General features: G+C 44.1%; 1 protein-coding gene across 1 annotated transcript in view; it reads left to right on the top strand.

The window, feature by feature from the left end:
* The window catches only part of TCTN2 (tectonic family member 2), a 28,782-nt gene extending 17,103 nt beyond the window's left edge, over positions 1-11,679 (top strand). The window contains exons 13-19 of the mRNA XM_068989612.1: positions 1,126-1,206; positions 2,107-2,218; positions 5,746-5,852; positions 9,121-9,277; positions 10,058-10,183; positions 10,828-10,916; positions 11,576-11,679. Coding sequence (XP_068845713.1) covers positions 1,126-1,206; positions 2,107-2,218; positions 5,746-5,852; positions 9,121-9,277; positions 10,058-10,183; positions 10,828-10,916; positions 11,576-11,679 — 776 coding nt within the window. The remainder of the gene's footprint in view (positions 1-1,125; positions 1,207-2,106; positions 2,219-5,745; positions 5,853-9,120; positions 9,278-10,057; positions 10,184-10,827; positions 10,917-11,575) is intronic.
* The last annotated feature ends 1,023 nt before the right edge of the window (positions 11,680-12,702 follow it).

Here is a 12,702-nt window from a genome sequence, read left to right as displayed (position 1 = left end):
TAGATAAAACAAATATCTATTATATTTCATATTAATATAAATTAATATATTGTTTGTGCTATTTTTATTGAAATATGTATTTTGGTGTTATAAAGCTTCTAAAAATGGGAAATATTTGATCTATCCTGAAGGAAAGACCTTTGGGGTGCACATTAGATATGTTAAGATCAGAAGAGCAGTGGGCCCTGAATGGCTCACAATCTAGCAGTCAGAGGTGCTTTACAAAGGAGAGGAACACTCCGGTAATGAACAGGCCCAGGGGTTCCCCTGGACTTGAGGTGTCCAATTCTAATTTTCCCTACAGGAGCCCTGGAGAAGGAGATGGCAACCCACTCCAGTATTCTTGCCTGGAGAATTTCCTGACACAGGAGCCTGGCAAGCTACAGTCCATAGGATCGAAAAGAGTTGGACATGACTGAACGACTGACACTTACTTAAGAAGAATACAGCTAAATATTAACAGTTGTTGACTTTAGGTGGCGGCTGTATTAAGTGAGGTTCATGGTGTTACTTTTAACTTTCCTGTGCTTTTGAACTTTTTCACATTAAAAAGGTGGAAACCGTAAGCTAGATTGCTAGGAAATGGATGGGAATAGGAGCTAAATCAGACCTTGGGGTTGAATTAGTTTACTGGAAAAAGGCTACATGTGAAAGTTCCTCTGGTTTTACGTTTCCTCTATGAGCCCCTGTGATAAGCTGTACTAATCACTCAGTGAGTGTTCATGAACTGGCCTGCCCAGCAGCTTATTCTCCAAGGTGAGAGTTCTAAGACTGACTCCTGCCTAGTTTTCACTTCTCAGATTTCACTTTAAAAGTGTCTTCAAAGAGCCACACTAACATCTGTGTTTTAGAGTCTGAAAAAGAACATGTCTATAACTGAGTCACGTTGCTGTACACCTGAAACTAACACAGCATTGTAATCAACTATACTTCAATAAAAAACGAAACAAATTAAAGGAGTGAAATTGATGTCCTTCTCTCGAAGCTATTCTGAAAAAGAACTTTGAGAGCCTATTTCCTTTCGTTGTGGATTCCTTCCTTCTGTTGTTTGATGAGCTAGCACCTGCTGCTTTGAAATAAACTAAGAGGGAAAGATGCTCATTCTCCTGTGTTGTGTTTGTCTAGGTTACCAACTTGGCAAGCCTGTTCGAGCTCTAAGCACCAATGGGACAAATAATGTCACAACTTTACACCTTTGGTATTCTGGTAATCTGATTTGATGATATGACTAGCTTTCTGGTGAACTAGCGGAGAAGGCAATGGCAACCCACTCCAATACTCTTGCCTGGAAAATCCCATGGACGGAGGAGCCTGGAAGGCTACAGTCCATGGGGCCGCTGAGGGTCGGACCCAACTGAGCGACTTTACTTTCACTTTTCACTTTCATGCCTTGGATAAGGAAATGGCACCCCACTCCAGTGTTCTTGCCTGGAGAATCCCAGGGACGGTGGAGCCTGGTGGGCTGCCATCCATCTATAGGGTTGCACAGAGTCGGACAGGACTGAAACGACTTAGCAGCAGCAGCTGGTGAACTATAATTGGAAATATTGCCATATTTTGAATCTGATCGAGTAACCAATTACTTTAAAGCCTGGTGTGTTTATTTAGCCTAGGGGTGGTTGTTTTCCATGCTTCTACAGCTTCCTTTTCTTTTTTCTTTTTTTCTATAAAAAATGTTAACATCGTTTTCACTTGAAGTGCTGATTTTCAATAGGAGAGATTTAAATATGAAAGTGACTGGAGAGTCCAGTGTCCTTGTTGTCATTGATTAACGCAAGATGGTGCTAACCAGAGACAGAAAAATAGTCTCATTCCAAACTGTGGAAAATCTTTGCATCAGTGGTAATTACCCACATGTGCCAGAAGGCATGAAATTTCAGATTCAGAATAAACCCCTGATCCCCGTCCAGGTATTTTGATACAGAAAGAAGCCTTTGTTCAGCTTTCAAAGGATTAGAGTAACAATGACCTCATTTCTAGAGAACTGGAAACTAGTTCTGCTTATTGTTCTCTGTTTGTTTTTTTCTTAAGAAAAACTTTGAGGTAAATCTTTTACTTAATTTTGTTTTGCAAAAATAGCAAGAAAATAATCTTTCTATTTTATAGCTGGAAGGAGTTTGTGTTCAACAGCAACTGTCAAACCCATTTTATTTGGAGAAAATGCACTATCTGGGTGCCTTTTAGAAGTTGGAATTAATGAAAACTGTACTAGGCTTAGGTGAGTGTCTCACTGATGGATTTATCTACATTTTGAGTGGTTTGCTTAAATTTAATTCACTGCCCCCCCTCCCCCACACCATGAGTATTTAAAGACAGCATGAAAAACTTCCGGCTGAATGAAACTTATGTGATAGTAAACAGTACAAACTTCCAGGGACTTCCCTGTGGTCGAGTGGTTAGTAATCCATCTGCCAATACAGGGGAAACGGATTCAATCCCTGGTCCAGGAAGATCCCATATGCTTCGAAGCAGCTAAACCCTCAGGCCACGGCTAGTGAGCCTGTGCTCTGCAGCAAGAGAAAGCCCGCATGCAGCAACAAAGACCCAGCGCAGCCAAAAAATAACACATAAATTAAAAAAAACAAAAAACAGTACAAACTTCCAGTACAGTTTAGAGTTGATTCAAACCTCCGTATAAGTGCAGACAGACACTCTCGGACGTTTCATCCCTATTTATGCAAATTTCTCTGGGAAGTTTGTTCACATCACTGGAAACCCCACATTCCTAGAAAATCAGAGAAAGGGTTGGAGCTAAGTGTCATTGGTGATTAACATTTAAAGAATTTTTAAGCTTTGTTACATGATGTATAAAGGTTATCTGGGTGGGATTTGGAAAATTTATGGATATTCATATGCATTCTTTTTTTTTAATTGATGCAAAATTCACACAACATAATCATTTTAACAGGTGACTGGCATTTAGTGCATTCATAATGTTGTACAACTACCAACTCTGTTTAGTTCCAACACATTTTTGTTTCTGCAACATGAAACCTATACTTTTTATTTTTTAATTAAAAAAAATATTTATTTGGCTGCAGCAGGTCTTAGTTGCAGCATGTGGGATGTAGTTCCCTGACCAAGGATTGAACTGGAGACCCCTGTGCTGGGAGCTCAGAGCCTTAGCTGCTGAACCACCAAGGACATCCCTGAAACCTGTACCTTTTAGAAGTCACTCTATTCCTCCCTCCCCTCAGCTCTGGCAACAACCAATTCACTCTCTGTCCCTGTGGATTTACCTATTCTGAATATTTCATATAAATGGTCTCCTGTACTTTGTGACTTTTTATATCTGACTTTTCTCACTTAGCATTCTGTTGGTGAGATTCATCCATGTTTGTAGCCTGTGTTGGTGCTTCATTCTTTTTTCACGACTGAATCATATTCCATTGTATGGAGATATAGATATATATCTATACATGTGACATTTGTTTATTCATTCCTTAGTTGATGGATATTTGAGGCATTTCCACATTTGTGGAATAGTGCGTTGTGAACTGTGCTTTGAACAGCCTTGGGTCACTTTTTGTCTGAGCGCCTGTTCTCAGCCCTTCTGGGTGTGTGCGCAGGAGTGGAATGGCTGGATCATTGTGTTCCATTCTTTGAGGAGCTGCCATGTTGTTTTCCACAGAGGCTGTACCATTTTGCATTCCCACCAACAGCGTAAAAGGGGTCCAGTTTCTCCACATCCTTGCCAGCACTTGTTTGTTGTTTTGGCCATGCCATTCAGCAGGAGGGCTCTTAGTTCCCTGACCAAGGATTGAACCCTCACCCCCTACAGTGGAAGCTTGTAGACTTAAACACTGGACTGCCAGGGAATTCCCCCTCCCCAACACTTGTTATTTTCCAGTTTTCTGAATAATAGCCAACCCAGTAGATGTGAAATATCAATATCCTCAGATATGCAGATGACACCATCCTTATGGCAGAAAGTGAAGAGGTACTAAAAAGCCTCTTGATGAAAGTAAAAGAGAAGAGTGAAAAAGTTGGCTTAAAGCTCAACATTCAGAAAACTAAGATCATGGTATCTGGTCCCATCTCTTCATGGGAAATAGATGGGGAAACAGTGGAAACAGTGTCAGACTTTATTTTTTTGGGAAGACGCTTACTCTTGGAAGGAAAGTTATGACCAACCTAGATAGCATATTAAAAAGCAGAGATATTACTTTGCCAACAAAGGTCTGTCTAGTCAAGGCTATGGTTTTTCCAGTGGTCGTGTATGGATGTGAGAGTTGGACTGTGAAGAAAGCTTAGCGCCGAAGAATTGATGCTTTTGAACTGTGGTGTTGGAGAAGACTCTTGAGAGTCCCCTGGACTACAAGGAGATCCAATCAGTCCATCCTAAAAGAGACCAGTCCTGGGTGTTCATTGGAAGGATTGATGCTGAGACTGAAACTCCAATACTTTGGCCACCTCATGTGAAGAGTTGACTCGTTGGAAAAGACCCTGATGGAGGGATTGGGGGCAGGAGGAGAAGGGGACGACAGAGGATGAGATGGCTGGATGGCATCACCGACTCGATACACATGAGTTTGGGTAAACTCTGGGAGTTGGTGATGGACAGGGAGGCCTGGCGTGCTGTGATTCATGGGTTCGCAAAGAGTCGGACACGACTGAGCGACTCAACTGAACTGAGTAGATGTGAAGTGATATCTTCTTGTGGTTTTGATTGCATGTATTGGAGAAGGAAATAAATACACTGGCAACCCACTCCAGTATTCTTGCCTGGAGAATTCCATGGACAGAGGAGCCTGGCAGGCTATAGTCTATGGGGTCGCAAAATTTGAGTAACACAGACACGACTGAGCAACTAACACTTTCACTTTCGTTCTTACACCCATCTCATCTGAAATATATCCCAAGTGGTGTACTTCTTTGGAGAGCAGAAAAAAGGTGGAGGTGACCTTGAGAAGGGAAGAAAAAGTGTGGGAATAAGTTACCCATGGTGGCTCCTGGATGGAAGGGTGCGAGGCCTGAGTCAACAGTCAAAGTCCCTCCTTTGTGGTTCATAAGATTTGTACCTCCAGTGAGGTCACTGGAACAAGAGAGATGCTAAGTTCTAGTTCTTAATCTTAAACCTATTTTGAAAAAATTTGCTTTTGGCCGCACTGGGTCTTTGTTGGTGTGTTTGGGCTTCCTTTAGCTGTGGCGAGCAGGGGGTGATTCTTCATTGCAGAGCATGGGCACTAGGCACACAGGCTTCAGTGGCTGCAGGACGTGGGCTCAGTGGTTGTGGCGCACGGGCTTAGTTGCTTCTTGGTATGTAGTATCTTCCCAGAGCAGGGGTTGAACCCTGTCCCCTGCATTAGCAGGTAGATTCTTATCCACTGGACCACAAGAGAAGTCCTCTTCACCTCATTTCATAGCTCAAACTTCTAGCTAATTCTTTAGGTTCCTTTTACTATGGGGTTACTCTGGCCCATGAACTTATCCTGGTAACTTGACATGTGATCTACCCACCTGCCAAGTTCTGTGACACTCAAAGGAGCCTGCACGTGATTCTAGTGTAAGTTACTAATGTTCTAAGTCTGAAGTGAGAGATTGCTTCCATACATCCTCCCCTTGCTGTGTAAGTTCATCTCAGGAAGACCATCCTTGAAGGGTGAGACTCCCAGCCTAGATCCCCTGGCATTTTTTTTGTTTGTTTGTTTAGGCATCCAGCAAGCACAACCTGGACACCCTCAGAAAGGACTTCAGGACAAGACCTGCTGGCCAGGAGCTGAGAAATGTCTTCCTCTCTTGCAGGGAGAATGCTGTCGAACTGCTTGATTCATTAGTACAAGTGACTCATGTTGCAATGAGAGGCAACTCCGATTACAACGATCTCAGTGATGGCTGGCTTGAAATAATACGTAAGTCAAAGCTGCACGCATGTAAAAGATGTACCTCGGTCGCTCTGACTATGTAGTGTCAGATGTGGTATTAAAGCCTGACTCAGCAGCCGTCTTTCTTTGCTGTGATCCAACAGACATTTGTTTAGAGGTTAGCTCTCCAGGTAAGAGGCATTTCATGTCTTTTACCTCTTATTCACAATGGCTTTTTTTTAAAAGAGGAAATCTACAGGAAGTTCAAATTGCCCAGTTGTTTTACAATCTAATGGTCTTTGGAAAAGGAAGTCTTAATGAAATTTAAGGATTTTGAGTGCGTGTCAGTCTGCATTCCTATTTTTGATTGCCAGCAATATGGACAGTTGAGAACTGGTTTTATAATTTACAAAAGCGATTTTGTTAACTTAAAAGGTGATAGAAAACATTGTGCCAAGTGAGAGAAGCTAGACACCAAGGAGCACATACTATAGGATTCCATCTATAATGCAGAGTCCAGAAAAGGCAAACCTGTAGACACTGGACGCAGATTAATGGTTGCCCAAGGCTCAGGCTGTTGGAAGGAAATGAAGGGTGATTGCTAGTGAGTATAGGAATTCTTTTGGAGGGGTGATTAAAATGTTCTAAAGTTGAATCTGCTGCTGGTTGCATAACTCTGTGAATATAATTGAATTGAATTATACATTTAAATTTGAGTAGGTGAACTATTTGGCATATCAGTAAAGCTATTAAAAATGAAAGAAATTAAGGTGTAACAGTGCTAATAATAGTGGAGTCACCGAGGCCAGATAAAAAGATTTGATGTCCCAGCGTCTTTGGTCAGAGGCATTTGCTCTGAGTGTTGGGGTCAGAGGGGTTTGGTGTGTGAAGAAGAGATATACTGCAGGGAGTACGTGGAACAGACTTAGCCCCGATGAGCCCGATTTCCACTCCAGTTAGAGTGTCCATCTGGTCACTGAGCTGTGCCTCACAGGGGTGGTCTGAGGTCACAGTTTGTTGTGGCAGAGCTGGAGCTAAACCCAGGGTTCCCAGCTCTTCCTCTCCTCCCAGCCAGCAAGTCTGGTAGCGTTGCTCTGATTTCTCAGGGAGTCTGGAATGCATAAGGGGCTTCCCAGGTGGCACTAGTGGTAAAGAATCCACCTGCTAATGCAGGAGACATAAGAGACTCTGGTTCAATCCCTCGGTGGAGAAGATCCCCTGGAGGAGGGCACAGCAACCCACTCCAGTACTCTTGCCTGGAGAGTCCCATGGACAGAGGAGCCCGGCGGGCTACAGTCCATGTGTGCGTGCTAGGTTGCTTCAGTCCTGTTCGACTCTTTGCGACCCCATGGACTGTAGCCTGCCAGCCTCCTCAGTCCATGGGGTCGCAAAGAGTCAGACATGACTGAAGCGACTGAGCATGCGTGCTTGAGTGTATAAAGGCACTTTGAATAGAGAGAGGGCGTCTTTTCTTCCTCTCTTTCCTGGGATTTCCTCTTGGGGCCTGAACGAGCTATCTGATGCTGCGGCATCTGCTTTCTTAAGTCCCCTCCTGTCCCTGTGGATGCTGCTGGGAGTGCAAACCCTCCCCCCGCCCCCCGCACACCGAGTCCTGTCTTTACCCTTTCCACACCTTCGGAAGTCACTTCAGCTCATCAGGCTGGGATTCATACAAAGGACCAACCAGACACATGCCCCTGCACTTTCCCCACCCCTTGTGATTAGGGTCTGGATCATTACAGCCCCCTCTGTCCTCTCTCCTGGGGGTGGCCAGGGATCATGTAATATGTACGCCTGGCCGAGGTACTGCTGACCACTGTCTGACTCAGGCAGTGGGGTCTGTCCAGCCACACGGTTTGCCTGTCCCACTTGTGCTCAAGACCCTAAGCCCAGAGTTAGATCCTCATTTGGAAACAGAACCCAGGGGTCGGGGCTTGTCAACTCCTTGTTAACCTGCCGGCCAGTGAGGTGGGCCGTGGAGGTGCCCGTGGGATGCAGGGAAGGGGTCAATAAAGCACCGGAGAAGTAAAAACCATGGGAAATTTCAAGACAGAAAGCCAGAGTTGGGAAGTCAGAGGTGATGGCATTGTGTTGCCCTCATGGTGGAAGCTGTTAGCTTGTGTTTTGTGTCTAAGCTGCAAGTCAACCCTGGTCCTCGTTAATGAGCAGAAGAGGAACAGTGCTGAGCCCATGTATCAAGGAGAAGGAACCTGTTGGTGACAGCCTTCTGGATCCCTGAAGAAACAAAGAAATGCCCCCAGAGTGGCCCTAGGGCTTCACATCCTGCGACTGACCTTACTGTTTCTTCTCCTCCCACCCCCGCAGAGGCCAGTTTTCGAGATGAATGACAATTCATCTCTTTTCCAGTTTTATCCTCTTCCATTTATATTACTGCTATGGCAGCACACCAGGAAATTGCTTTTGAACAGTTTAATCTGTAGTAACTAAAGTTGTTAGTATGGATTCTAAGTGTCTCACACAAGCTATTATTAGAACAGTGACTACGTAGACTAAGTCTCATGGCCTTTTACTGCAAGTCAATATTTCTGTTCAAACTCTGGGTAGATGTCAATGAGGAGCTTGGAAACTGAATCATGACATATGGTTTTATTAGGTGAGTCAAAGATTTTAAAGTTCCAGTGACTGAGTTAACATACAAGGGGACACTTTTCTTTAAGTATTTTTTTTTTAAATTATTTATTTGGCTATGCTGGGTGTTCTCATTTTGGTGGCTTCTCTTGTTGTGGAGCACGGGCTCTAGGGTGCTCGGGCTGCAGTAGCTGTGGCACGTGGGCTTAGCAGATGCAGCTCACGGGCTCTAGAGCACAGGCTCAGTAGTTGTGGTGCATAGTTGCTTCGTAGTCTGTGGGATCTTCCTGGATCCGGGATTGAACATGCGTCTTCTGCATCGGCAGGCAGATTCTTTACCACTGAGCCACCAGGGAAGCCCAAGGAGACATTTTGAACACGAAAAGTGAAAGTGAAGTTGCTCAGTCGTGTCCAACTCTTTGCGACCCCATGGACTGTAGCCTACCAGACTCCTCCATCCATGGGATTTCCCAGGCAAGAGTGCTGGAGTGGGTTGCCATTTCCTTCTCCAGGGGATCTTCCCAACCCAAGGATCGAACCCAGGTCTCCCACATTGCAGGCAGGGAAGCCGTGGGAGGCATATAACTAGAGCCTGTTAGAGATTAAAGGCTCAATCCTCTGATTCCTGCCTAATAATATTTCCAGTCTGGGGAGTTACATTACAGTACTGTAGGAAAACTGAAACTAACTTATTCTTTCCAAAATGAACGACTTAACATCTCTCCAGGTGCGGATGCCCTTGATGCAGGCGCAGACCCACCCGACAGCAACGTGAGTGGCATCTGCCTGGACGTTCCTGCGCAGCTGAACATCCGCATCCTCTTCTCGGATGCTGGAGCCGTGGAAGGGATGACTCAGCAGGAGATACTTGGCGTCGAGACGAGGTATGATGGCATCGAGGCTAAGTGTGCATTCGCAGGGAAGTTTCCTCAAGAGGTGGCAAAGAAGAACACCAGCAACTTCAGGCTTATAGCAGATTAGCAAGTCCAGTGGAAAGAGGGTGCCTCGTTTCCCCATCTTTCTCAAAAATGGTATAGGAAGACTTTCGTTGGTTCGTTTTCAGTCATGTGCTCCATTCTGAACCAGTCACTATGGCCAGGAGAGTAGGCAGATCTGATTGACCGGGTGTAGGTGATGGGCACACTCCTAGGTTCAGGTGAGTCCCCTCTGGTCTGCTCAACTGAGAGTGGGAGGGGGTTAGTTCTGGGGAAAACTGGGGCGCAATTACTAGAAGAAAGGCAAAGGGCTGCTGGGATAGGCAAAAAGGCAGCAATAACATAGAAAGCCCTCAAAAATCGTTAGCTACTGCTGCTGTTATTACTATTACACTGTTGTCTGAGACAAACAAGTGATAAAGCAAATGAACTTTAAAAGCACCAGTATGAAATGAGATGACGGGGGAGAGGAGAAGAAGCAGAACTGGCAAAATGCTGGTAGTTGTTGCAGCCTGTGATAGGTCCACAAGGGTTCATTATACAGCTGTCTCAGCTTGTGTGTGCATTTGAAAATTTACACACTACAAAGGGGGAAAGGCAGCACCAGGAAAACGTGAACCCTGTGTAGGAGAAGCCCAGGTCATGTTGTTGTTGTGTCAGTTACCCAGTGTTCTTAGCAGACCAGAAGTGAGCAGGGGCTTTGTCGCCTGCGTGACCTTTCCCTCCCAGGTTCTCCTCCGTGACCTGGCAGTTCCAGTGTGGACTGACTTGTGAGGACAAGGCTGACCTCTTCCCCATCAGCGCATCGGTCCAGTTTATTAAGATACCCGCACAGTTACCCCGTCCCCTTACAAGGTAATCTGTTTGCTGACCTCAGTGACATGATCAGGAAGCAGAAAAATATATGTTCAAAACTAAGAAGTTTAGGGACCTCCCTGGCGATCTAGTGGTTGAGACTCTGTGCTTCCACTGCAGGGGACATGAGTTTGATCCCTGGTGGGGGGAGTAAGATCCCACATGCCATGTAGTGCTGCTGAATAAGTAGAAAACAAACAAACGCTTCACTTCTTTAATCAAGTTTTAGATGAGGTTTTAAAAATAGCTTTCTTTATTTGTTTTTGGCTGTGCTGGGTCTTCACTGCTGCCCCTGGGGACTGTTTCTAGTTGCCGAGAGCAGGGCCTACTCTGCAGTCTTGGTTTGCGGGCGTCTCATTGCAGTGACTTCTCTTGTCACAGAGCATAGGCTCTAGGCACGTGGGCTCAGTAGCTGCAGTTCTCGGGCTCTAGAGCACAGGCTCAGGAGCTGTGGCACACGGGCTTTAGTTGCTCCATGGCACATGGGACTTTCCCTGGTGAGGAGTTGAACCCACGTCTCCTGCACTGACAGATGGATTCTTTACCACTGGAGCCACCAGGGAAGCCCTTTAATGAGGTTTTGATGCAACTCATCAAAGGCATGTTTTGTTATAGCTATTATAACCTTCTAAAATGTCCTGTAGATTCCAGATCAATTTTACAGAGTACGACTGTAACAGAAATGAGGTTTGTTGGCCACAACTTCTGTATCCACTGACCCAATATTATCAAGGTAGGTAAAGCCCTTTTCTGAAATGTTTATCATTATGTTACGTTAATTAAAAAACTTTTGAAAAAAGTATGAATGTCACAGGAAAGTTAAAACGTATAGCAGAATTTTAAAAAGAAAACATGTACTGATGTTGCCATTTAGAAATGATCACTCTTTATGTTTTGGCTTATTTCTACCTAGTTACCCAAAAAGTTAAGAAATAACAACATTCCTGGATATTCCTTGGTGGTCCAGGGGTTAAGACTTTCATTCACTGTAGAGGGCATGGCTTTGATCTCTGGATCCCTGATCAGGGAACTAAGATCCCACAGGCTGTATGGCTCAGCCAAGAATGCCCACAAGATCAAAAAAATGTTGCTTACACTGCTGTATTTAAAATGGATAACCAACAAGGTCCTACTGTACAGCACAGAGAAGGCTGCTCAATGTCATGTAGTAGCCTGGATGGGAGGGGAGTTTAGGGGAGAATGGATACATCTATAGATGTATATATACATGTATGTATGTATAGCTGAGTCCCTTTGCAATTCATCTGAAACTGTCACAACATTATTAATAGGCTGTACCCCAATACAAAATAAAAAGTTTTAAAAAATAAAATAATGATGATGAAAATGACAAAAAGAAAAAGTTGCTTAGTTTGATTCATTGTCTTGCAGGAGAGCCTTACTCTCAGTGTGTTGCCAAGAGCTTACTACTGGTATCTTTCATCATATTAGCTGTATTCCTCAGTAACCCCTGGATCAGAATACACAAAGCTTAGAATTCAACTACCGTCTGACTTCTTACAGATCATCAGCTTCTACATCAGGGATTTGTTGTCCTCCTGTGTGCCTCTCTGTGAAATCTTAATAAATGAAATGTTTTATTTTTATAGAAAATTTTATTAAGTGCTCCACAAATTAAATTCACATATGTAGCTATCCAGACGTTCAAAGCAATTCAGAGTGGGTGTTCTCACCGATGCACCAGAGTGAGCAAAATGCATGAGAGGGTCAAATGTGTCAATAAGTGTAATTAGGAACCTATTACAGATAAGTTTCATCACAGATTATGAAAGTCATAGGAGTTTTGGTCCAAATGTTATTCCTACCATAGAGAGTCAGTCTTGAATTTTTTATGTATTTCTGTTGAAATGATAAGTTTCCACTATTCCAAAGAAAGGATTAGAAATGCATTAAAGTCTATTGCCTTAAAAAATATTCACAACCTCAAAGTTGAGAGTTATGTTTTATTTGGTGGGAATTTTTAGGACTTCAAGCCCGGGAGACACCGTCTCAAATGATCCTGAGAGAACTGCTCTGAGGAGGTGAGGAGAGGAGTCATGTTATATAGAAGTTTTGCAACAAAGGGCAAGTAGTTTGAACATCAAAAGATTATTGTTAATTAAAACCAGATATCCCAAGTTAAGGGATTTTGCACTTTTCTATGTATGGGAAGTTGCAGGAGTCTGGGCCCACTGAAATCATTCCTTTCAAATGTACTTCAGCTAAATAGAGCCACTCTCCTGTATTTTTAGACTTCCTAGGTGACTCATTGGTAAAGAATCTACATGCTGATGCAGGAGACACAGGAGACAGGGTTTGATCCCTGGGTCGGGAAGATCCCCTGGAGTAGAAAGTGGCAAACCACTCCAGTATTCTTGCCTGGAAAGTTTCATGGATAGAGGAGCCTGGTGGGCTACAGTTTGCAATCCACTTCTGCAAGAGTTGGACATGACTGAGCATGTGTGCACAGCCTGTGGTTTTGCACCCTGAGGTTGCTTTCCTCAGGGCTTACTGTAGGG

Source organism: Capricornis sumatraensis, chromosome 17 (genome assembly GCF_032405125.1).
Source record: "Capricornis sumatraensis isolate serow.1 chromosome 17, serow.2, whole genome shotgun sequence".
NCBI classification, from domain to species: domain Eukaryota; kingdom Metazoa; phylum Chordata; class Mammalia; order Artiodactyla; family Bovidae; genus Capricornis; species Capricornis sumatraensis.
Note: the sequence above shows the minus strand (reverse complement) of the source record. Positions and strands in the feature narration are given on the sequence as shown.